The sequence below is a fragment of the Oncorhynchus keta genome, chromosome 27 (genome assembly GCF_023373465.1).
Source record: "Oncorhynchus keta strain PuntledgeMale-10-30-2019 chromosome 27, Oket_V2, whole genome shotgun sequence".
Taxonomy (NCBI): domain Eukaryota; kingdom Metazoa; phylum Chordata; class Actinopteri; order Salmoniformes; family Salmonidae; genus Oncorhynchus; species Oncorhynchus keta.
Window position 1 is genome coordinate 40,005,077 of NC_068447.1, and position 24,945 is coordinate 40,030,021.

At 41.0% G+C, this 24,945-nt stretch overlaps 1 protein-coding gene across 2 annotated transcripts in view; it reads right to left on the reverse strand.

The window, feature by feature from the left end:
- Positions 1-19,580: 19,580 nt before the first annotated feature.
- LOC118360019 (teashirt homolog 2) overlaps positions 19,581-24,945 on the reverse strand; it is a 44,519-nt gene continuing 39,154 nt past the window's right edge. For both annotated transcript variants that reach the window (XM_035739043.2, XM_035739042.2), the window contains exon 2: positions 19,581-23,357. In XM_035739043.2, the coding sequence (XP_035594936.1) occupies positions 20,293-23,357 (3,065 nt within the window). In that variant the 3' untranslated portion in view covers positions 19,581-20,292. The remainder of the gene's footprint in view (positions 23,358-24,945) is intronic.

A 24,945-nucleotide genomic window follows, 5' to 3' on the forward strand; every position in this document is an offset into this window, starting at 1 on the left:
CACTTTGTAGTCAATTTTGACACTATAATTCATGTTTCTGACTCATATCGATGACATGTTGGCTGTTTAAAACCACAGAAGTTGGTTCTAAGGGGCAGTTGACCTTTCATGTCTGACAACTGGTCCAGAGGTGCATTGATTTATGTTGATGTTTTTTGATTTGTGAGTTAAAAGCTTTGTGTTAAAATGACCAAAAGTGTGGTAACGGTTGCGGCCTAAGATGCACCCCAGAAGAAGCCAGAGATATGTTGATGTCACATATATAAAACCAACTGTCTGACCTTCAGAGGGGGGGATCATCCAGCAGACCAACTGAGTGACCAGACAAGACATAACCCGGAGCATCAACACCTTGAAGCCATACCACTTCTGTCTACTCCCCCTCTGTGAGATACTGTACCACCTCAACGTGTAGTACTAATGATGCCCTGGGTTTGTCAGTTCAAATACAGGGCTGTTTGATCAGGTAGCAGATAAATACCACACCACCACACTGTTCCACCACTCTTCAGCAGTTAGTTATCACAGACATGTAGAGATACTAAGGTTACTGTGAGCCTTTTGACTGACCCATCTGTCAGTTTCAGTCTGTCTGTCAGCCTCTAATAATGCTCTCTTGGTGAGCCTAAGGATCCATCAGAATGTAAATAAGTCAAAAAGCTGGAAAAGGAAGATGTGTTCTGGATGTTCATAGAGATACAGACCATAAATATACCTGCAACCTAATAAGACCGGTAACAAAGTCTCCTTGACAGAACATCTTTGTGTGCCTCAATACACCTTGGTGTATGGTTTAAAACCTAGGTTTAGGTGTATACAAAGATATGGGAGGGAGAGCTTTGCTGACACGGGGTATATTAGCTCTAGCCACAGACACTGTAGTCCGAGCGACCCACGCCATGGCTCCTATCCCCCTAGACAAATGATCTGTGTCAGCCATCACATCACACCTTCTAGTCCGTTCACTTGAAGATTATACCCTGTTGAAACCATTTATTAGAAACACTTTGTTTCTACAGCTTTTGCATCAGACACTCATGTTGCTTTCATGTGCAAACTTCAAAGAAACAACATGTCAATCATTAAAGAGGCACTGTGGGTTGAAATCTTTCATTTACCCTGTAGTTAATTAGTTTGACCTTTGTGTTCATGTGAACTGGCATAACCTGGTTTGGTTTAGCCAATTAAGCCTTGTTGACAGTGGCAGTTTGAAGTGATTCAAATTATATTTTTTTGCATATCCGATTCAAATATGTTATTTTTCCTGCAGTCTGAACGGCCAAAAAGCACATGGAAAATTATATTTCAAGCCACAAACCTGATTCCTGGCCATGTGACTTGTGTTTGAACGGTCAAACCTGATTCCTGGCCATGCGACTTGTGTCTGAACGGTCAAACCTGATTCCTGGCCATGCGACTTGTGTCTGAACGGTCAAATCTGATTCCTGGCCATGCGACTTGTGTCTGAACGGTCAAACCTGATTCCTGGCCATGCGACTTGTGTCTGAACGGTCAAACCTGATTCCTGGCCATGCGACTTGTGTCTGAACGGTCAAACCTGATTCCTGGCCATGCGACTTGTGTCTGAACGGTCAAACCTGATTCCTGGCCATGCGACTTGTGTCTGAACGGTCAAACCTGATTCCTGGCCATGCGACTTGTGTCTGAACGGTCAAACCTGATTCCTGGCCATGCGACTTGTGTCTGAACGGTCAAACCTGATTCCTGGCCATGCTGGAGGAACCCCTTACCCCCTTAAGACCTGAAGATCCTTTACTACAAGCTTGTCCTGCTCATGACCTTGGCATCAGCCAAGCACTTTTGGTATCTCCAAGCACTATATGTACACCCTTCCCGTTTAGAGTTTGTGCCTGACGATTCATAAGTGGTGTTATGTCCTGATGCAGCTTTCGCTCCGAAGGTTATGCCTATGTCTTACAGGTCCCTGACTTTTGAGCTGTTCCCTTCCTGCTTTCAGTGAACAACGGAGGTTGCATGGCCGGTGTCCGGTGGGCCCTTTACGTATGTATATGGATAGAACCAAGGATATCTGCATTTGTTTTGCTAAATCTAGCTTGGGGTAGGGCGCTATCCAAGTAGCGTCTTTCTTATTGGATTGTGGAGGCGATCTCTCCGGCATATGACAGCAAAGGACAAGGGTTGGCTAGTGGTGCACCTATTCACTCCACTAGGGTTCTGGCGGCTTCTTGGGAATTTTTCAGGGGCATGACAATTGTTGATGTCTGTGGTGCAGAGAGCTGAGGTTCCCCACGTACCTTTGTGAGGTTGTGTCACTCGGATGTAACTGCTCCCAGTGTGGCTCATAGTGTTCTTATGGCTGGGTCTGGGAGTGGGTGTTAGGCAGCGCACAGGTTGTGCATGTAGCTGGGTTATCACAGTTTCCTGTGGGTTTGTGCAATGGGCTGCTGTGGCAGCGTGGGAGTACATAGTTTCCAGGTTTCCTGTGTGTTTGCACCTCGGGCTGCCATGGTTCATCGACTCCGGTCGCGGCTATGCAGTGCGAGCGTGCGCTTTACCAAACACACACGCGTTGGTCTTGTTTTGGTCTTGCGGTTCCTTGTATGAGTTCTAAAATGTCATGCTCCAAGGTAGATATTGTTCTTGGAACCATGGCTTCTATGGACTTGGGCTGCAGTGGCAGCATGTCAGTGCCAAGTTGCAGCAGGTTCTGGTTCCCTATATGGGGCTCTGACAGTTCTCTGGTAAGTTTTTGTGGCATCTGTAACCCCTTTTTGCAGCCAGTGGAACCTGCATGTGTTTGGCTGCCGTGTGCCTTCTAGTTTAGTACCCTGTGAGCCAGCTTGGGGCGTGACTATATGTCCCAATAGTATGTTATACCGAGTGACCAACTGAAAGGGAATGTACAGTTATGAATATTACTACTGATCCCTGAGACGAGGTATAACATATTTTGGCACCTCGCCATCGGGGTGTTCGGACTCACTGAAGAGCGATACATCCATTGGCCCATTGGGTGTGATTTTAGGTTCCTTCAGGTTAATATGATTGGTCGTTGACTCCCCATAGTATATTTTACCTCATTCTCTCCTTCAGGGAACAGTAGTTATATTCATAACTGTAAGTTTTTGGGCCAATCTTGTGAACTCTAGGTTTACTGTTGCACAGGACTTTTTGGGGCTTTTGGACTTGTGACTCTGCTCAGGATGTGGGGAGAAAAGATAGAAAGACGATTTGTTGGTCTGAAACGTATAGATCTGTGAATATACGAATTGTGATTAGCAAAATGAATGCTTAATTTTATTTACCTGCTACAAGTGTAGAGAAGGTCAAGTTTAACATCTATCGAACTTACCTGAATTTTCCTAGTGTTGAGAACATAGCTAGCCACTTCAACAACAACTAGCCTAACTTTTGTCGGAATGGGGGCTGCAGAGGACGGCTTTGTTTCGATAAGTGGTTGCTCCCTCTGCTGTTTCCTGAAGTCCACAATCATCTCCTTTGTTTTGTTGACGTTGAGTGAGAGGTTGTTCCCCTGACACCACACTCCGAGTGCCCTCATCTCCTCCCTGTAGGCTGTCTCGCCATTATTGGTAATCAAGCCCACTACTGTTGTGTTGTCTACAAACTTGATGATTGAGTTGGAGGTGTGCATGGCCACGCAGTCGTGGGTGAAAAGGGAGTACAAGAGGGGGCTGAGCACGCACCCTTGTGGGGCCCCAGTGTTGAGGGTTAGCTGTTGAGGGTCATCGAAGTAGAGATGTTGTTTCCAACCTTCACCAGCTGGGAGAGGCCCGTCAGAAAGTCCAGGACCCAATTGCACAGGGTGGGGTTGAGACCCAGGGCCTCCAGCTTGATGATGAGCTTGGAGGGTACTATGCTGTTGAATGCTGAGTTGTAGTCAATGAACAGCATTCTTACATAGGTATTCCTTTTGTCCAGATGGGACAGGGCAGTGTGCAGTGTGATGGCGATTTTGTCATCTGTGGACCTGTTGGGGCGGTATGCAAACTGAAGTGGGTCTAGGGTGGCCATCTTGAAGCATGCGGGGACAGCAGACTGGGATGGGGAGTGATTGAATATATACGTAAACACACCAGCCAGCTTGTCTGCGCATGCTTTGAGGACGCGGCTTGGGATGCCGTCTGAGCCAGCAGCCTTGCGAGGATTAACACGTTTAAATGTTTTACTCACGTCAGCCACGGAGAAGGAGAGCAGGGGGGGCGCAGTCCTTGTTAGTGGGCCGCGATGGTGGCACTGTATTATCCTCAAAGCGAGCAAAGAAGGTGTAGTATATGGCCAATATACCACGGCTAATGGCTGTATCCAGGCACTCTGTGTTGCATTGTGACTAAGAACAACCCTTAGCCTTTGTATATTGGCCATATACTTCACCTACTCGGGCCTTATTGCTTAAATATTCACCTTGCCTGGCAACAAGGGCACATCCAATTTGATGCATTGTTTTCGTCATTCTGGACTATTCACAAACAAGCAAAACATTGTTAAATATTAATTACGTTGGTAAAACTATTAAATAATGTGCACAGAATTTGAAATATATTTTTATTCTATGTTGAGAAGAATTATTGAAAAAATGTAGAGGTTTGTTTTCACCTAGTATAAGCACTCGGTAGCAATGTTCATTAGCATTAGCATTCTCATAGAGAATGACTGGCGGTGTTAAGTCGTTCCTTTTGTTGCACAACAGATTGAAAATATCCAAATGTTTCTGTCTTTTGTCATTGATATTCTGTCTAAAAACATTGATACTTCATGCATTGATCTTTGATTGAAAAGGGATACAGCTTGGAAAACAACCATTAGATAGTCTAATATGCTAACTAGCTAAGACCGCCAGTCATTCTCTAGGAGAATGCTAATGCTAACGAACGTCACTATCAATTGCTTACTTGGTGAAAATATTATTTTCCTTAACATCAGGAACTGGGTCATGGGAGAAAGCCATCATAAGGAGAATACTGTATCTATTAGGAATATTCCTAGCCTCTTGCATTTTCCCCTAGCGAATCAATATCATACAAGTTAATTTAATCACCATTATTCCCATGCTGATTGATCTATTCGAGTCTTCCATCTATCTATCTACAGTGCCTTCAGATAGTATTCATACCCCATTGACTTCCATATTCCATATTTTGTTGTGTTACAGCCTGAATACAAAATGGATTAACGTGATATATGTTTTCTCACCCATCTACACACAATACCCCATAATGACAAAGTAAAAGCATGTTTTAGAAATTTTGGCAAATGTATTGAAAATGAACGACAGAAATATCTCATTTACATAAGTATTCACACCCCTGAGTCAATACTTTGTAGACACACTTTTGGCATGATTACATCTGTGAGTCTTTCTGGGTAAGTCTCTAGGATCTTTCCATGCCTGAAAAAAATCTTCAAGCTCTGTTAAGTTGTTTGTTGATCCTTTCTAGACAACCATTTTCAGGTCCTGCCATTGATTTTCAAGTAGATTTAAGTAAAAACTGGAACTCAGCCACTCAGGCTCATTCACTGTCTTCTTGGTAAGCAACTGAAGTGTAGATTTGGCCTTGCGTTGTAGGTAATTGTTCTCCTGAAAGGTGAATAGATCTCGGTGTCTGGTGGAAAGCAAGCTGAACAAGGTTTTTATCGGATCTCAGGAAAAGACCCAGATGCAGACAGCTAGAGTCACATATGTTTATTGACCCAAACAGGGGCCAGGCAAAGACAGGTCAAAGGCAGGCAGAGGTCCATAATCCAGGGCAGAGTCCCTAAGGTACAGAACAGCAGGTAGGTTCTAGGTCAGGACAGGCAGAGGTTTGTAAACGGGTCAGAGTCAGGCAGGTACAGAACGGCAGGCAGGCTCTGGGTCAGGGCAGGCAGAATGGTCAGAACTGGGGTAACTAGGAAGCAGAATGGTCAGAACTGGGGTAACTAGGAAACAGAACTTGAGAAAGCAAGGAGACGGGAAAACACGCTGCTAAGACCTGACAAGACAAGTCAAACTGGCAACAGACAAACATAGAACACAGGTATAAATACACTGGGGATAATGAGGAAGATGGGCGACACCTGGTGGAGGTTGAAGACAAGCACAAAAACAGGTGAAACAGATCAGGGTGTGATAGTTTTCCTCTACAATTTTGCCTGTGCTTATCTCTATTCCGTAGCTTTTTTTCCGTAAATGTTTTTTTTTTAACTCCATAATCCTTGCCCATGACAGGCATACCCATAATATGATGCAGCCACTATCATGGTTGAAAACACGAAAAGTAGTACTCAGTGATGTGTTGTGTTGGCTTTGCACCAAACATAATTATTTGTATTTAGGACATGAAGTTCATTCTTTGCCAAATTGTTTACAGTTCAACTTTAGTGCTTTATTGCAAACAGGATGCATGTTTTGGAATATTTTGATTCTGAACAGGCTTCCTTCTTTTCACTCTGTTGTTTAGGTTGTATTGTGGAGTAACTACAATGACATTGATCCATCCTCAGTTTTCCCCTATCACAGCCATTAAACTGTAACTGTTTTAAAGTCACCATTGGCACAATGGGGAAATCCCTGAGTGGTTTCCTTCTTCTCCGGCAACTGGGTTAGGAAGGACACCTGTATCTTTTTAGTGAATGGGTGTATTGACACACCATCCAACGTGTAATTAATAATTTCATCATGCTCAAAGGGATATTCATTTTCTGCTTTTTTATTTTTTACCAATCTACCAATAGGTGCCCTTCTTTGTGAAGCATTGGAAAACATCCCTGATTTTTCTGGTTGAATCTGCATTTGAAATTCACTGCTCAACTGAGGGACCTTGCAGATAATTGTATGTATGGGGTACTGTTTCTAGGCCGTCATTGAAAATAAGAATGTGTTCTTAACTGACTTGCCTAGTTAAAAATAAAGGTAAAATAAAAAGAAGTAAAACAGAGCTGAGGTAGTAATTCGAAAATCATGTTATACACTATTATTGCATACAAAGTGAGTCCATGTAACTTATTATGTGACTTGTTAAACACATGCAACTTATTATGTGATGTCATGACTGTCCACGAAAACACGCCCTGTTGTAAATCAAGGGAAAAGATTCTGGTCTGCACTCTCAAGATTCACCAAATAAATGCCCTTTTTTTCAACAGACTTTTCCCCCTGAAACGCTAACACTTTCAAATGCGAATACTGGAACAATATTTCTAACATAGAACGTGGGGAATGGTCAGAGGAGATCTATAGAACACTAATGTAATTTTGTTTCTTATTTTGTGATGTCATTAAAAATGTTATAAAGGAAATACTGTAACTTGGAAAGTATACCCACTACATGTATGATGTTTCCATACTATGTGTTGTGCATGTAATATGAAAACTGATGAAAGTGTTTTTGTTAAGAGAGGGGTAGATTTGAGAAGCTATAAGAGATAATTGTTTTTTATAACTGTGCACAGCAAGTAGTCACCGACCCTGAGAGAGGTCATAAAGCATGTCAGCCTGCCGGAACTGCCCCTTTCCTGCAAACTGTATAAATGAGCGGTTAAGAAATTAACATATCAGACCAAAAATATGTGAAGATGCAGCTGCACATTTTTTTACTTTGAATCTCAACACGCGATAGAGATTATATACTCACCTCCCAGACAATCACCTGTACTGCTGATTAGCTCTCCTAAGTAAAGTATCTTTGAAAACAAATTGAAGTAGGACCATCCTGTTATTCTGCTCAAATCAGCGATACAGCTGGCTAGCCTATCTTCAAAGAAGCCTCTTCAAGAGTGAATGGAAGGGAAGTCAACTCTGTAGTTGACTTCCCTTCCTCTTCTGAGGAGGAGTAGTAGGAAGGATCGGAGGACCAAGGCACAGTGTGGTAAGTGTCTATATTGTTTAATAAGAATAATGAACACTGAACAAAACAATAAACGACAAGGTGAAATAACAAAACCGAAACAGTTCCGTGTGGAACAAACACTGACACGGAAAATGATCACCCACAACTTAAAAGTGAAACCAGGCTACCTAAGTATGGTTCTCAATCAGGGACAACAATTGACAGCTGCCTCTGATTGAGAACCATACCAGGCCAAACACAGGAATCCCAAAACATAGAAAAAGAAACATAGACAACCCACCCAACTCACACCCTGACCATAGTAAAACAAAGACATAACAACAGAACTAAGGTCAGAACGTGACAGTAGTTCTGTTTAGGACTACAAGACAAGTCACTGGATTCCGGACAACTGCAGAGGACAGCAGTAGAAGATTTGTTGGAACCATTTCGAACAATCAAAGCCCTACAAGTGTGCAGTGAAAAGGCCCAACTCCCCGGTAAACCCAGGTATTTCACGGAAATACATTCATGATTTCTTACTCAAAGCGGGTGGCGGTTTGTGTGCAAAGTATATGGTTACTGAAGGTGAGAGTGCTTTCTAAATGTATCAATGTTAAGGGTCTCTGTCCCTCTCTCTCTCCCTCTCCATCTCTTCTTTAACAAGCAGCCATGTTGTTGTCATTCCGCTAGGGACCTGTTTTCAGCGTATTAAGTCCCCAATCAATAACCCGTACACAGTGTGTATGTTTATCCTGTGTTCCCATTTTAATTAGCTCGTAAATAAATAATTAAACTAATTTGTGTCATACTGAATCATAAGTAGGGCTCAGGTTTTTGCAGATGCAAGGAGGTTACGACTGTTCAGAATGATAAGATGAAAAGAGTTTATGATTAATAAGTTGACTGTTTATAGATGTGATAGGTCAAGACGTTTTAGAGTTTAATTCGGGAGATGGTAACTCTTTAAAGAACCGCTCTCGTGGTGCCCCAGATCCTAATGATTTAATTGTTACATGATTCATTTAATCGGGTAACAATTAAACATAGTTAATTAGATAAATAACAGTCTTCAGATTAATGTTAAAGTCAAGTCACAACATTTTTACTCCTGAACTAATTTAGGTTTGCCATAACAAAGGGGTTGAATACTTATTGACTCAAAACATTTCAGCTTTTAATTTTTGATTAATTTGTAAGGATTTCTAAAAACACAACTCCATTTTGACATTATGGGCTATTGTGTGAGGGCCAGTGACACAAAATCTATCTATCTATCTATCTATCTATCTATCTATCTATCTATCTATCTATCTATCTATCTATCTATCTATCTATCTATCTATCTATCTTTCTATCTTTCCTTCTTTCTTTCTTTCTTTCTTTCTTTCTTTCTTTCTTTCTTTCTTTCTTTCTTTCTTTCCGTTATATTACAACATGAGAATATACAATAACTGAACAATACTATAGAGTAGATTCATTATAGGCACATCATCCCACAGCTGCCATTGGGACTTCCATTAAACCCAGTGTTCTCGGAGACGTTCTGGTCTGATTTGATTCATCAGGACGACGTTGGTTGGCATGATTTATCTATGCCACTTACTTGTTTTCATTTTGCCCGGGGGCTGCTGCCAGCATCAGGGGCTTCTTTTTGCAACCTGACAGCTCCATCTCAAGAGAAAAGACTCCCCCAATGCAAAAACAGTGCATCAAAACAAATAAGGCCCAAGCCACTTAAGAGACGTGGCTGCGATCAGTTCCCATTTTCACAACATGTCAACCAAATGATGCAAGAGAACACATGGAAGTGCACCAATTGTATTCGTATAGGGTATTAGTCTGGCCTTGCCCCCTCTGTCTGGGTTGGTAGTCTTGTGCATGACCTTATAATATGGATTGTAAAAAATATGAGAAAACTGGATAGCTGTATATTCGAATTGCACCGAATTTGGGATAAACATTTGGAAATTATAATTTGGAATATTATTGAATGAATATTACAAATGTGATATGAATATGTCTTGTGTCTATGTACGAACAGGTTTCCATCCCTACTGTACCTATCACTATAGCAAAACTGAAATTCTTTGAAAAATTCCCCGCCACCTCTACAGTACCTACCCCTGCCCTTCCTTTCCCTTCTCTTCCCCAAATCCTGCAGGCAACAGGACGCTCTTGTACATTAAATAAGAACTGTCACCCTGGGCAACTTGCAGCAATGAAGCATTTATTCTGCCTCACATTTCTTTGCACTTAGAATTATTTCCTTCATGCCTGATAACCAAATTACAATATGGCAGGTCTCCCCGGAGCCACGGGATTGTTAGTGCCAGCTCACAACATACTTTCAACTGATGTGGCATTTCATGTACAGCTGCCAATCAAAGACACTGGAGAAGGGAAAGATGTAAATGAGGGCGGGCCCGACGATGTTCAATTACTGCTCTGAGCCCTGCATAATCCTCCCATCCCTGCTACTGACTGACTGACTGACAGAGACAGACAGACAGCTGCACATTTCCTCTGATTCCTAGTTTTCCTCCCCCAATTTCAATTCCAACATGTTCACTTAGACCAGGATTAGAACAGCCATTGGAAGTACCTTGGAACAGTGTTCACATTTGGCAATTATTGTTGTATGAAATCTCACACTTATCCGAAGGTTCTTAAAATGTATTGCATTGTGTCCTGTATTCTGAAAAATATATATACGTACACAATATTCTGACATGAGAGAAAACATGTCATGGTACTTACTTTCTGAGACTTTCACATTTTCACTGAATATCTAAGTGTATTCCGCCCAATAAAGATGGAGGTGGTGGATTACAAGACATTGACATACATTTCAAACCCCTCTTTCAGTCTCAAGGAGGGGATGTCTCTTTACCTGAGAGGGATGAAGTGCTCTGAGCCGCCTGTTCAGCATCAACCTTTAGTAAATAGTCAGATTAAGGAGATTCATGAATAGAATTCGTCTTCCTTTTTCATGTAAAGGGAAGCTTTAAGATTTCCACTAATCCTTGTGTTAAAGGTAAGCCAGCTTAAGGAATGTTCAGCAAGTGTGCCAGAATTCAAAGACGAAGGAAAATATGTCACAGAGAAATGGTTTTATAACGTAGTATATCAACTGACGGACACTGTTTCAGGTAGCCTGACTTTATTCAATTCGTGTGGTTTTTTTTCTCTCCTGTCACCTGATTTCATGTCTGGTGTCTCCATTGTCTTCCTTTTCTCCAACCTTCTCTTTTTTTATGCGCTTTTGTTGCGTTCCAAGAGGTTGATAAATCAATCCATCAAAAAATTATTTGCGGTGAAACTCAATCAAGAAAGGTCATGTCTGCGGGAAAAGAACAGATTAAATTAGCATTGAATTAGACATGGAAAGTGAGCTCTGTCAAAACCATCACTGTGCTCAGCACAATTAGAATATGTTAATTATGCATTTCATTAAGGGCCTAGGCGCTCTTTGAATGTGAGATGAAATGTCACTGGTGTAGGCAGCCGAAAAATGGAAGATTGCCAGGCACAACTTTCTTTGTGCAGTGTGTGACACCTTCATTAACATCGGGGATTGCTAGTCTGATTAGACTTTTTTGTATTAGTTTAAGCCTTTAGGCTTTCAAATGCTCTGGCTTTTTTCTGCATTTTGATGTGGCAGCCTGTAAAAAGCCGTCTCTGTTTCCTTACAGATATTGTCTATTGGTTTGATTCTTTCTTAAAACATTGCTGAACATAATGCCATGACACTGGTTGTAACATCTTGTTGATGTTGAGGTGTTTCATGAGTATTTTGAGTCAATTTAACGGATTACAGTGGTCTAAAGTACTTCAGTAGAAATACTTTAAAGTACTACTTAAGTTGTTTTTTGGGGTATCTGTACTTTACATTACTATTTACATTTTTGACAACTTTTACTTTTACTTCACTACATTCCTAAAGAAAATAGTGTACTTTTTACTCCATACATTTTCCCTGTCAACCAGAATTACTTTACATGATCAGGAAAATGGTTCAATTCACACACTTATCAAGAGAACACGTGGTCATCCCTACTGCCTCTGATCTGGCAGACTCACTAAATATAAATGCATTGTTTGTAAATAATGTCTGAGTGTTGGAGTGTACCGCTGACTATCCGTATAAAAAATTAAAATGAAAAAAATGGTGCCATCGGCTTTGCTTTAAATAAGGAATTAGAAATTATTTGTACGTTTACTTTTGATACTTAAGTATATTTAGAACCAAATACTTTTAGACTTTTACTCAAGTAGTGTTTTACTGGATGACTTTCACTTTAACTTGAGTCAATTTCTATTAAGGTATCTGTAGTTTTACTCAAGTATGCCAATTGGGTACTTTTTTCACCACTGTTAATTTGTGAGTGATTATTGCGTACATTTAGTGGCATCATGTTTGCTAGTATGAGCTTATGATAATGCCAAGGAAGTTGGGTTGTCATGCTTTATTTCTTCCTTTCAATGTTTTTTTCTGAGAAGCTTTGGAAACGTGTTTGTTATGGGGATGTTATGGCAATGTTATGGGGATGTTCAGGGAGAATTATGGGAACATTATGGAGATGTTGTGGTATGGGGACATTATGGAAACATTACGGGAATGTTATGGGGATATTATGGGAATGTTATGGCGATGTTATGGGTAAATCACAGGGACGTCATGGTGATGTTATTGGAACATTGTTGGGACGTTTTGGGGCTGTTATACAGATGTTATGGGAACATTATGGGAATGTTGTGTTGATGTTATGGGAACATTATGGGGATGTTATAATGACGCTATGGGAACGTTATGGAATGGTTATGTTGATTGTTATGGTGATTTTCTGGTGATGTTATGGGAACATTATAGGGACATGATGCTGATGTTATAGGGCCGCATTTTTTAAGGAGTTATGGGGCAGTCAGATTTAAATTGTGTTGTTGTTGTCTGTATGATGAGGCATTGTTGCTAAGTCTACCTTTAAAATAAAGAATTGTGGAATATTACAAACAATGTAATGGTTGAAAATCCCCACACATGACAGCCATACAGAGAATACATGAGAGGTCGAAAGAATGAAAAGAAAAACTTGGACCGGAACGGCTTACAGAACAGTCAACTTGAGAAATTTCATTAAAACAAAATGAAAGTACTTGCCAGCACACTTAAATTAAATAGAAATGCTTGGGAGAGGGATGATGAGAGCTCAGAGTGGGAGCTGTCTGACAATTTCAGTGTTCACATTCTTTCATGGCATAAGATGATTCTTTGTGCCGAAAGTGAAACAGAGAAATTATTATCGTTGGAGGACTGCATCCCGCAGATGTAATATAGATGTCTTGAATGAGTGACTACCTGCAGGTCAGGCTACAGTATGTAGCCATAATGGAGATCAGAAATATACAGTACCTGTATGTACTGCCTGCTGGGGAGAGGGCTGTGTTATTTCTCCTGAAGAGCATGATTGAAAACTCAAATACCTGTTAACCTCATATGATGACACAAGAAGAAGATGTTGGAATATGGTGTGACCGGTGTCACTCATAGCCACAACATTTTTCTTTTATCGTCTCTTACTGATCTTAATTTCACCTGCATGTATATTGTCAAAAGCAAAATATTCCTGCAGCAACAGGATTTAAATGTTTAGCTCATAATGTTGTTTGATCAGTGGTTAGGCTATTAGCGAGACAAAAATAAGCTACATGAAACGTGTAATATTGTTAATGGTGTGTCCGTGTGGGTTTTCAGTGAATTTCTGTAAATCACAATGCTCATCCGCAATTCTCAGGCAACAAAAGAGTGATGAAATGAAGATCCTATATCTGTATGACGATTGGTTTGCACTTGTTTTCAAAAATATTTTTTACTTATACCACCCAAGTATGTTGGGATTTCATGATATTTCTGACTTCATGAACCATTCTGAGAAAATGTATTACGCCATGCAACTATGTGACAATTCCATATTCTATGTGCCTATTGTACTTTTTCTCCACTGGTTGGTGTGGTCAGCATTATGTTCCATGTGGTTAATGGTTCTCAAACTCCACAAGGCTGAAGGGCCTGTAAATAATGAAGTCAGATCGTTCACTGTTTCAGCTCCATCTATGTTTTGGGTTCTGAAAGTCCAAGGGTAGCAGGACAGAGAACTCTGATGGGGAACATTCAAAGTCTTTAGTTTGCCACAGGTGTGTAATTTGCTTTTCTTGCCTTGCTGTCAAACGTTTGCCACATTAAAAACGGAAACAGTTCTGACAGCTACTCCCCTTAGAGAGGCATGATTATTAAAATGTAATGGAAAAACAATGACTTTTTTTTAGCTCATTTACCTACTACTTCTTGTTTGATTTCATAAGGACTGTTACATCACAACAACTATTGAAATGTTAAAAAAGCAAGAACCTCTACTTATAACAACACCAACTGCAGGAAGCACTCAATCAAATGAGAGAAATGGAAGCTCACGTCCTGAGTCCTAAATGTATTCCGTGGCCGGAGAATGAACTTGGCGGCCATGTGACACATGATTTACGCACGAAAGGCCACTGACCCTCTACAATGATAGATCTCCGCCTCAGTCTGCTCAGGCTCATTCTATGACATATAATCCTTCTTTTTTAAGCTGTAAAATAGAGATAGATAACAAAACGCTGTATTGATTTCCCTGTCTACAGACTGGCTGGGCTTTTTAAGAGAGCACAAGCACATCATGTCCATGTCTGAATCCTAGGCATAATGACAAGATGACTGCTATTGCAGTTTTTTTTCTTATTTTTCTTCTGTTGTAGATAATGTTATTCAACTTTTTTACGACTGATGTTTTTACCGATTTTCTATGAATTCCTATATTCAGTCAATAACCATTTTCATTTTGTTTCACGTGCTATTATTGTATTGTAAATGTTGAATATAATGCTTAGTATGCATATCAACTTTCAGGGCATTACAATTACACTTTCTATTGCATTCAAATAACAGCTGGCGATGGTATTGGATGGAATTTGAATTTGGTTTTGTGAGTAAATTGAAAGCAATAATGTGGGTCATGTACCTGTCCTGAGGTCAGTGGTTTCAGGGCATGGGGAGTGCAGGGCAGGTTGTTCTTTGGCCTTAGGCCTGCTATGTGAACTCGGCCTGTGTTTACAGACTCAGAGAAATGGCTTAAATCTGCTGGCGTCAACCCTGATTCATGTCACTGTGAGTGAAGGGTGACCTAGGAGCCGCTGGTCTGACAGTGAGACGGATTACAAGTGAGCAAAACGCCAACAACCTCTGGCCTGCTGTGGGGCAACAGATGACAGGAGAGCAGGGCAAGAGGTGGAGAGGCAACCCTGGGCCTGCACTCGTACTCCCATCCCCCCTTTTATTTATCTCTGTAAGCTCTTAGACAGACTAGGCCGAATAGACAGAAGAGGGGATGAAGAGCATCCTGTATCCTCAATTTCACCTTTCTGTTTTTGATAAATCTAATCATAGGCACATCATGAAGTACAGTATGAAGCATTTGCCACATATGATGATATTTGTCTATGAATTATTTCTGAATACTATTACGTAGGCCTTATATAGGCTTTTATAAAGGCTTCATTAAGGCCTTCATTAATGTTTTGACATATAGCTACATTCAGAGTTGGTTTTGTACCCACATTTTGTTCCCTCAAACAACCTTATTTGATTCGAATGAGCACCGAAATGATTGCAGATGTAACCTCTACTGATATCTCATCCATGTCTTTATCTCCTCCCGCTCTTCACCCATTTTTACAAGCGTATTAAAGTCGTCTGATAAGCATAGGTGTCACCCCCATCTCTGGCGCCCAGCCATTAGCGTTTGGTCTGTGAGTCCGGAGATGCTTGGGAGGCACAAGCAGCCAGTCGGCATGAATTAGGGAGGCGTCCGTGATTGTGCTGACGTCTGCAAGGGGGCTAGGCTGCACATTAGGCCCCAATAAAAATGTGTGATTTGTTGCTTTCATATTTGGGAGATGTCAGCTTCAATTTGAGCCAGCACGCTGCCTTGAGGCACGCTCGGTGACACATTTGAAGGATGCACTGATGAACTGCTGGCAATCAAGTGTTATTTCTCTCATCCAGTGTATGATGGCAATGAAACGTTGCCTATGCATTCCTATGCTAAAATTCGTCCACAGTTCTCTGTGACAAACACATCCTGTAAAAAAAAAATGTTTGGAAAGGGAATACCGAAAGATGTGGACTTTAAACTATTTTTTAAATTAAAGCCACCCGTGCAGTCTTTATAATTCTATTCTTAAATCATCACAATCACTGTGTGTGTTTATTTCATTTGGGGAAGGCCCTTTCCTGTTTCAGCATGACAATGCCCCCGTGCATAAAGCGAGGTCCATACAGAAATGGTTTGTCGACATCGGCGTGGAAGAACTTGTCTGGCCTGCGAAGAGCCCATACATATGGAAGAAAGTCCCCGCAGCAATGTTCCAACATCTAGTGGAATGCCTTCCCGGAAGAGTGGAGGCTGTTATAGCAGCAAAGGGGGGACAAATTACATATTAATGCCCATTATTTTGGAATGAGATGTTCGACGAGCAGGTGTCCACATACTTTTAGTCATGTAGTGTTCTTTAAGAGGCGGGGAGACTCTTTAAACGTGACTTCAATTGACTGACCGGCACATCGGTGAAGCCTTTCAAATGTTCTTCTCCTCCCACAGAGAAGTAACAACATGCGTTTTGTTGTTGTTGTTGCGTTGAACACAGGAATGAAACCAAATGAATAATGAAGGACGACCATTACCAAGTCGGACAAGAGACGGACAAAAAAAGAGAGGGACAGAAAATCCTGAAATTACGAAAACAAAAAGTTTGAACTATTGTGATAGAAAGTTTTGAAGACAGCAAATGGATTGTCACACCGTTCCTGGGTTTTCACCTTCCCTTTATCAACCCGCGTATGTTCTCGTTAGAATCAGGTATCAGGTTACATGATTGATAAAGCATGCATGTGCTATAATTGATAAATGATCCAGGTGTTGATATTCATGATGCACAATGAACATGCAGAGTCGTGCGGCTTAATTGATTGATCAAATGTTTTGCAGTAGGTTAATCAAGTGTTTCGCGTGATTAGCACATTTGCAACAACACAACAATCTCACAGAAAAGACGTGACAGATAGGCCTACCCAAAGGTGGTGGAATGGAGATTGCTACTCATTTAGACCACGTCTTCCATCCAGTCATAGCCCATGTAATAAAGGCATGTACATGAGAACTGACAATTGAGGCCTGGAAGTAAGGACTCACCTGGCACACGCTGGCGGAATCAACATTGTTGCCATGTCATTTCAAGAAATTTACGTTGAACCAACGTGGAATAGACGTGGCATTGACATCTGTGCCCAGTAGTGAGGGTGTGATGGCGAGATCCAGGATGCCTTAAAAAGGACATCACAAATCATCAAGGATTTCAGGGAAGAAGAAATGAAACACAAGGGCTCGGTTTCCGTCCCTTTTCGCTAACACTGTTCGACTAACAGGTCATTTTTTGTTGTTGAAAATAGTCATTCATTAAACAAATTAGACGAACATATTATGATGTTGTGTGATGAGCTTTTCCACCCCTCTTTTCCCTCTGTGAATCACAGATCATGCAGAAAAGACATCCTTGTCTAAAGCCACAGAAGGACACAAAGTCAGGCAGATAGTAAAAGGCAAATTCCAGTGTACATTTGTCCCATTTACAGCACATCAACATCAGAGGGAAGCATGCCAATGTAAGCTGGGAGTGTACACTTATCATTATTTGACAACATGTTTAATGACAGATTGACAAAGGATTTGCAAATGAGAGCTGGCATCAATTTTTGCTAAGTTTGGTTTTCACAGCCGCCTCTGCTATGCAAGCATACTTATGTGCATAATTTGATTTTTCTACTAAGCTATTAGTACGTTTTTTTTTTTTAAAGAATCACCAAGCCCTGGCCTGTGTGAAGAGTGTAAGCTGTTCTGATGTTTCGGATCCATCAGACTATGAATAATCAGAATCATGACATTTATAGACCTTAAGATGGTTTAAATGTTTCAAAAACAATTTTACAGCTAGACGTACCGCATAATGGTATAGGCAGGCTGTTACTTTTGATTGTCTGCAAAACATTGGGTAAGAATAATTTCTTTAACACGATATGACTAAGACAGAGAATTACACATACTAATATTTTGCTAAAATGTATTTAATGTACTTTTCCTTCATTCAAGTTTCATGGATGAGAGGGAACGTGATGACACATAATACAATCTAACATCGATAGAACACCACAACTTCTGGATGTACAGTACTGTGTATACCACTGTCTCTGCTAACTGTGTATAGAGCCCCACAGTGGAGGTGTCATAATACCCATAAAACCTTGTGATCAACCAGAGAAAGCGTTCCAATCGTTTTTCCACCATTCATTTCACATAGGGGATTTTATCCTGGCGAGGGGATTTTACCCTGGCGTGACGTTTTGATAAAATAGCCATGTAAATCTCTCTAGGATAAGGTGACTTTTATCAATATATAATCAATCGCCTGTAAGGTGTAAGGAAGTGTATAATTAGGGTGTCCCATATTAGATCAACTGTATTAAAATGAAAACATCTCAAATGAGAAAAAAATGGATTGTTTGGCAGCTCCACCGACTTGCTTACCTGATACGAGTCCACTTTTTTTTGGTGCGATGAAATGGCATTTTAACCTTGTGGAATATTGTTTTAGCTCACGGTCACATATACTTATATTTTACTTATAGGCTACATATTCTCCGTACAGTAGCAATACAAAGCCAATGTGACACTGATTTATTAAACCAAATTCAGGTAAGAAACAATCCTGCTGATTGCATTGATGACAGCATTTTATTTGTGCTAAGCCTATGCCTAATGTGGATCCCTTGCTGATAGAGCCACACATTTTCATATGCTTTGAATGATAATATTGTTTCCCCACATGCAGAATTGCAGTGAATTTCTATAGACATTTCAAAAAGGATAAAACAACTCAAGCTCAATTGTGTAATTCTGAATGATTACAGCTGCAGCAGTACAGAGGCATATCTCCTTTTTAATAAGCCAATTCAATCTCACATTTCATTTCCATTAATAAACACAAAAGATCTGACTATTGCAATCAGTGTTTCACTCTGTTCCACCCATACCTTAGCCTCAATTTAAAATAAGTTGCTACTCTACAACATAATGGCTCGACAGACGAATCAGGGGATCCATTGGCGAGGCGAGGCATTAAATAATTTATAGCTTTAATCTGTTCACTGAGGTGTGTGGTCTATGAGAGTAATTATACATGCAAGGAGAAATTATATCTGAATATATTTAACTGCATTAGGAGTCATCTGATGAACAATCGAGATTGCCTGCTCATTTCCAACAATAGAGGGCAAGTCGGTGTCACAGTATTCAAATCACCATAGCGCCCATGTGCTCTTTCTCCATTTGACATCAAATGTCAGTCGCCTGTTATAAAACCTATTTGATGGGTGGTGAAGGGTAGTGGTAATTGATTGACTTGATTGCTTGAAAAAAAAAAAGAATAGGATTCATTGTGTAAAATGTCTATGAATTTAGCAGGCAATTATTTGTATAGCTGTGAAATAAGAGAGCAAAAGGAAATGTTTAATTGCTATGAGGAACACAGTCACTCCCAACCACACATTGGTCTATGCATATATTGTTAATCTATTTCAGGAGACATACAGGAGACTCGTGCAAACTTTAAATGAACACAGGCTGGTAGCAAATGTTAAGTCTTTATTTCAATTGGTAAAAAAAAAAAAGGTGCAGGTATCATTTGTCTCACTGTCATCCTTTTAACATGAAACACTAATCATTTTTTAGTCTTAATTTTGGGGGGGGTGTCTTTTACATGTGAGACGTCCTTGTTTCCAACCTGTCTAAATGTGTTGGGTTCATGTACAGAATCTGAGCCTAAACTGGTGATTTAACATTTATTAAAGTGCTTTTCTGTTCTATCATTGCAACACAAAACATTTTTACATAGCAATTCACTGTACAGTTCAGTAAATGTGTTAACATGTGTCTGGCTACCTGTTTAAAAAACTGCATATTTATGCAGGTATCATTGGAGTTAAAAATTACAATTTACCCATTACTTTGTCTTTGAAATAATACAACTGAAATGTGACATATCATACAAATAAATAGTAGTCATAGCCATAGCTATTGCATGCAAACATCAGCAATTATGTTTCAAGCATTAATACATTTCATTACTGGTGATGCATTTGAGCAGGGTGCAAAGGTATAAGTTGGTGTATTCTTTAACATTTTAGGGTTTAGTCTAGCCAGTGTGTCCATGTCATCTTCAATTAAATGTTTTCAATCATTATGCATACTACACAATGCTACTGGAAATATGGTTGAAATATCTGACCCGTGTTTTAAAAATCAATAACAAAACATTTAGCAAAAATGAACAACTCCTACTCTTTGTCCATTTCCACATATTGTGAATGGTTCTCAGGGGATTTGCTGTGAGTTTTACTCAAGTGAAGTTTAACCGCATGGTTACTAGCAAATGTCCTACAGCACAGCTTACATTTGAACTTAGCGTCAACGTCCTCCTCAGTGACTAGCGTCTCTGTTGCCCGGAAACTGAGAGCCTTAGACAGTTCTGGCTTCTCTACCTTCGTCTGATGTTCGATAGGCAGTTTGCACATATCTTTGATTTGGAACCCTAGGTGTGATTCCAGGTGGGAGATGAAGGCTGGTGGTGTCCTGAACTGGGAAGCACAGTCATTGCAGTAGAAGATCGGATGGCCAGTGTCCATGCTCTTCAGAAACTTGGTTCCCCCTGTTTTCCTAAGTTGGTATTTCACATTGGCCAACCAATGGCTGATGGTTGTCATGGACAGTCCAGTAAACTTGGAGATGTGCATTCGTTCCTGAGGACCAAGATCTGAGAGTAAGTACTTGCCCTCAGAAGTCAGAAAGAGGCTGGAGGCGAACTGGGCTTGGAGGATGAGAAGATGCCGGGGGTTCCAGTTCGACTGCCTTCCCTTACGCTTGTGAACCGAGTATACCTCAGCCGACACATCCTCAAAGCATCTTACGTCTGTTTCCAGTTTCATGGTGGGTATCCTCGATGGCATGGATGATTTTGGTGTGGTGGCTTTAGGAAGAACCTTGACCATGTCAGCAATGTCAGACAGAGCGTGTGTCTGTGGCATTGGGGCAGATGGCCGTAGATGTGAGGAACTTGGCTTGTTAGGTTTATATTTTGTCAGGTCTATTGGCTGATCATTGCCAGTAAACAGAAAGGCATTGTTAACTCTGTTCCTAGCAGGGGTAGCATGCACCACTGCTGGTTTCTCCATACTCCGGTTGAGTTCAGCGAATATAGATTGAGAGCAAGCAGAGAGTTGACTGTTTTCAGATCTTGAATTGGTGGGCTTATTTGCTTTACCCAAATGATTGTTCAGAACTGACTGCAGTGCACTTAGAGGGTTTATGCCCAGTATTTCTGGGGTGTCATTGACAAGCTCTGAAGTAGCGCTTCGTCCATTGCTGGCAGGAGGGCTTGGTGTCTTGCCTCTGTCTAAGAACTCTGGGCTCAACTTCCCTTTGATCGCATCACTCCCTTCATTCAGACAGTCTGCTTCGAGCTTTGAAGAGGTAGAGAAATTGTCCTGACAATCGCTGTCATCATTCTCCGCCAGATCAAACTTAATATTCGGACTTTCTTTACCATCGCTAATGCCAACCTTTTCTTTTTTGATGTCTGCATTTTGATGCTGTTGCTGTCCCTTCTGAGTTTCAACTCCCCCAGCGCCCTGAAGAAACTTCCCCTTTGGGGCGATCGATCTGAGCTTGTGGTTGAATGTCTGCTTTAGCTGAATAGGGGCAGACGCTGAGAGGGGATTGCTGCTCTTGATGATCCCAGAGAGTTGATAGGCAGCGTGGATACTGGGGTAGGCACTCCAGCTGGGGGTCCCAGTCTGAGCCTTGTTGATTGCAGAGGCCACTGTGTTGGCTAAAGACTTGAGGATATCCCCTCCTCCACCTGATGATCCCTGCTGCTCCAGATCCTCCTCGCGGAGATATGGATATTTAAATGCCCCTTCCCCTGCCTTTTGATCCTTACTCTCTGCCTTGTCATCCTTCGCTTGACTTTCTTCAATTTTGTCCAATGTGCCGTCCCTCTGGTTATCTTTCTCACTGTCCCCTGGGGAAGCAGCTTTTGGAGACACTTTATCGCCTTCAGTTTCATTAGCAAGAGGCTCAGCTAATACCTGCATCTTCTCTATAGCCAAGGGATCCAGAGCTAACTGTTTCCCCTTCTTAGAGGCGGAGTTTGTAACTTTTATGAAATGTCCAGTGACCATCATATGAGTGGTGAGCTGTTGCAGGGTATCATGGGAGCTCCCACACTCCATGCATTTCAGAATCTGAGACTTGCATGTCTCAAACTGCCAAGTGTAGCTCGCCCCATTCTGATAACCATAACGATTACTGTTAGCATTTGAAATAGCCGCGGACCGTTGGGCCTCGCTGTAACCAGCTAACCCTGTGGTAGAATCAGGAGAACACGGTCTATTGGCTTCGTAGGCCCGTTTTTTTGCTGGTGGCAGTAATTTGGGTGAGAGTACTGGGATTGGTTCTTTCAAAGGCACTTTTTGATAATGCTTTGTTTTTATCATATGGACACTCAAGTCCTGGAGGGATTCAAAAGAATGGCCACAGAACATACATTTCAGAACTTTCTGTGCATCGTCTTTCCCTTCCATGTCTTGCAAATTTCTTTTTCTTGATTTGGAGGACGTGGAGGCATTGCTCGGTTTTCCGTGGTTGTTGTCCTGGTAATGTCCGCTCTTGTTCATGTGCACTGTTAAATCCACAATAGAGTCGTAGGCAGCACTGCAGTCCTTACACTTGAACCGACTTGCTCCTGTGAACACCGTCCCACCTGCTTTGCTGCTCTGTCTGTAGAGGTGGACCGAGCTGAAGAGGTTGGGTTTGGACACAGTCCTTGGGGATTGGGTTTGCTGGAAGGTTTTGGAGAGTGCATCCTGGTGCCAGTCAAATTCATTCTTGGTGCTCCCATTGGTGCTGTCACAGTTGGCTTTGCTGGGTGTTTTGCCAATTTTCAAGTCCATCCCAATCCCTGTCCAGTAGGAATCTGAGAGAAAGTTAGCATACGCAGCCCTCATTCTCTCCAGACTGCTGTGCATGTCATCCTTGTGTTTCGAACCGCTGCTCTCCTCGACTTTCTGACTTTCAGGTGGTGAGGCCATTTTGAAGTCTGAGAGCGAAAGTCTATCGCTGGCGTCGCTAAGGCGTGACTCCAACTCGGCCTCTTGATTGGAAAGGACACTGACGGGGGAATTCTGGTAGCTGTAGCTGTTACTGCTTTTGTTGTCCATCTCTTTGTCCTCTGAGGCCTTGGGACTTGTCTTCTCAGAACTCTCCTCTTCAGTTGGAGTGGCATTCTCTCTGTCATCCTCAGGGATGGTCTCTTGCATGATGCCATCTTCATCAGGCTCATATACTAAAAGAGAGGGAGAGAGAAGAGATTCAATTCAGTGACCATTTCTTATTATTCTGTACAAGTCTGCTAATAATAGTAAGAAATCACCATTGGGAGAAGGAAATGATTTGCCTTGCAATCATTACAGGGCATTTGAAAGAGTTCTAATGTAAAACATGCAAGATATTTTTGAAAAACCCACACAATGCTGCACAATGCAGGCCAGAGCTACTTGAGAGGATCAACGATATGGACGGACATAATGCCTGTACTAACACACTGCTGGTGGTCAAACAGCTCCTTGTGATTCACGGCGGGCCATTGACTTAGTGCTGTGTCAAAGGTTTCCCTGCCTCATGTTGAGATGTTTACAACAATCGTTTGACCAATGACTGACAAAATGCAATTGATTTCTCCTGGGGTTTTACTAAGTGTTTTTGCAAATGGCCTATTCCAAAGTGATGAGTGTCTCCAAACTGCAATGAAAAAGTGTAAGCTTTCTCTCTTGGATAATATTTTGCCATGCGTGGACCTACCAGATTGTGTTGCAGCAAATTACACAGACATAGATATTCTAATTCCTCACAAGTGTTCTATTAATAAATTAAAAAGCCAGAGCCCTGCAAGATGAGAGGGGTTTACTTCAATTTCATATATTTTTGGGGGGCTGAAATATATCATTTCTCCATTTAAGTGGTCACAGAGTGTCTGTTACAAAATTATTTTATCTGTGTTGACAGACAAATGTAAGTGCTTTATGCTAAATGAAACCTAAATATGGCTAATTATTAACAAATTATATTGTTAATCACAGCAAAGAAACAGTACTGTTTGAAAATAGATGTACTTATTATAACTAGATCATTATCTAAAATACAGAGAGATTACTGGCAACCTGTCACGTCGTTATATTGCCCTTGACAGTCTCGTAAACAGCAATTATCTATTTCATTATTCACCTGTTCGTTCACACTCATAGGGCACAAATGCTATTACATCAATTAACTGATAATTAAACAACAGTATTTTTTAAATCAGTAACCATCATCTAATTTGTATTACTTGCGATACAGCATATTAGGCTATTTTGATGAGGTTGGTGGATATGTTAGTCAAAAGGTAATATCAGCAAAACTATAATCAATACAATACAATCAAAATATTCTCTGTTGATTAAGTTGCCAATCCACAATATGGATACACAAAACACATCAACAGCAGTCACAACACTTTCGAAGAGACATCTTACAGTATATGCAGTTTGTCAGCTTTGTCATATATACTGAACAAAAATATAAACGCAACATGTAAAGTGTTGGTCCCATGTTTCATGAGGTGAAATAAAAGATCCCAGAAATGTTCCATACGCACAATTTTTGTTTGTTTATATCCCTGTTAGTGACCATTTCTCCTTTGCCAACATAATCTACCCACCTGTCAGATGTGGCATATCAAGAAGCTGAATAAACAGCATGATCATTACACAGGTGCACCTTGTGCTGGGAACAATAAAAGGCCACTCTAAAATGTGCAGTTTTGTCACACAACACAATGCCACAGATGTCTCAAGTTTTCAGGGAATGTGCAATTCGCATGCTGACTGCAGGAA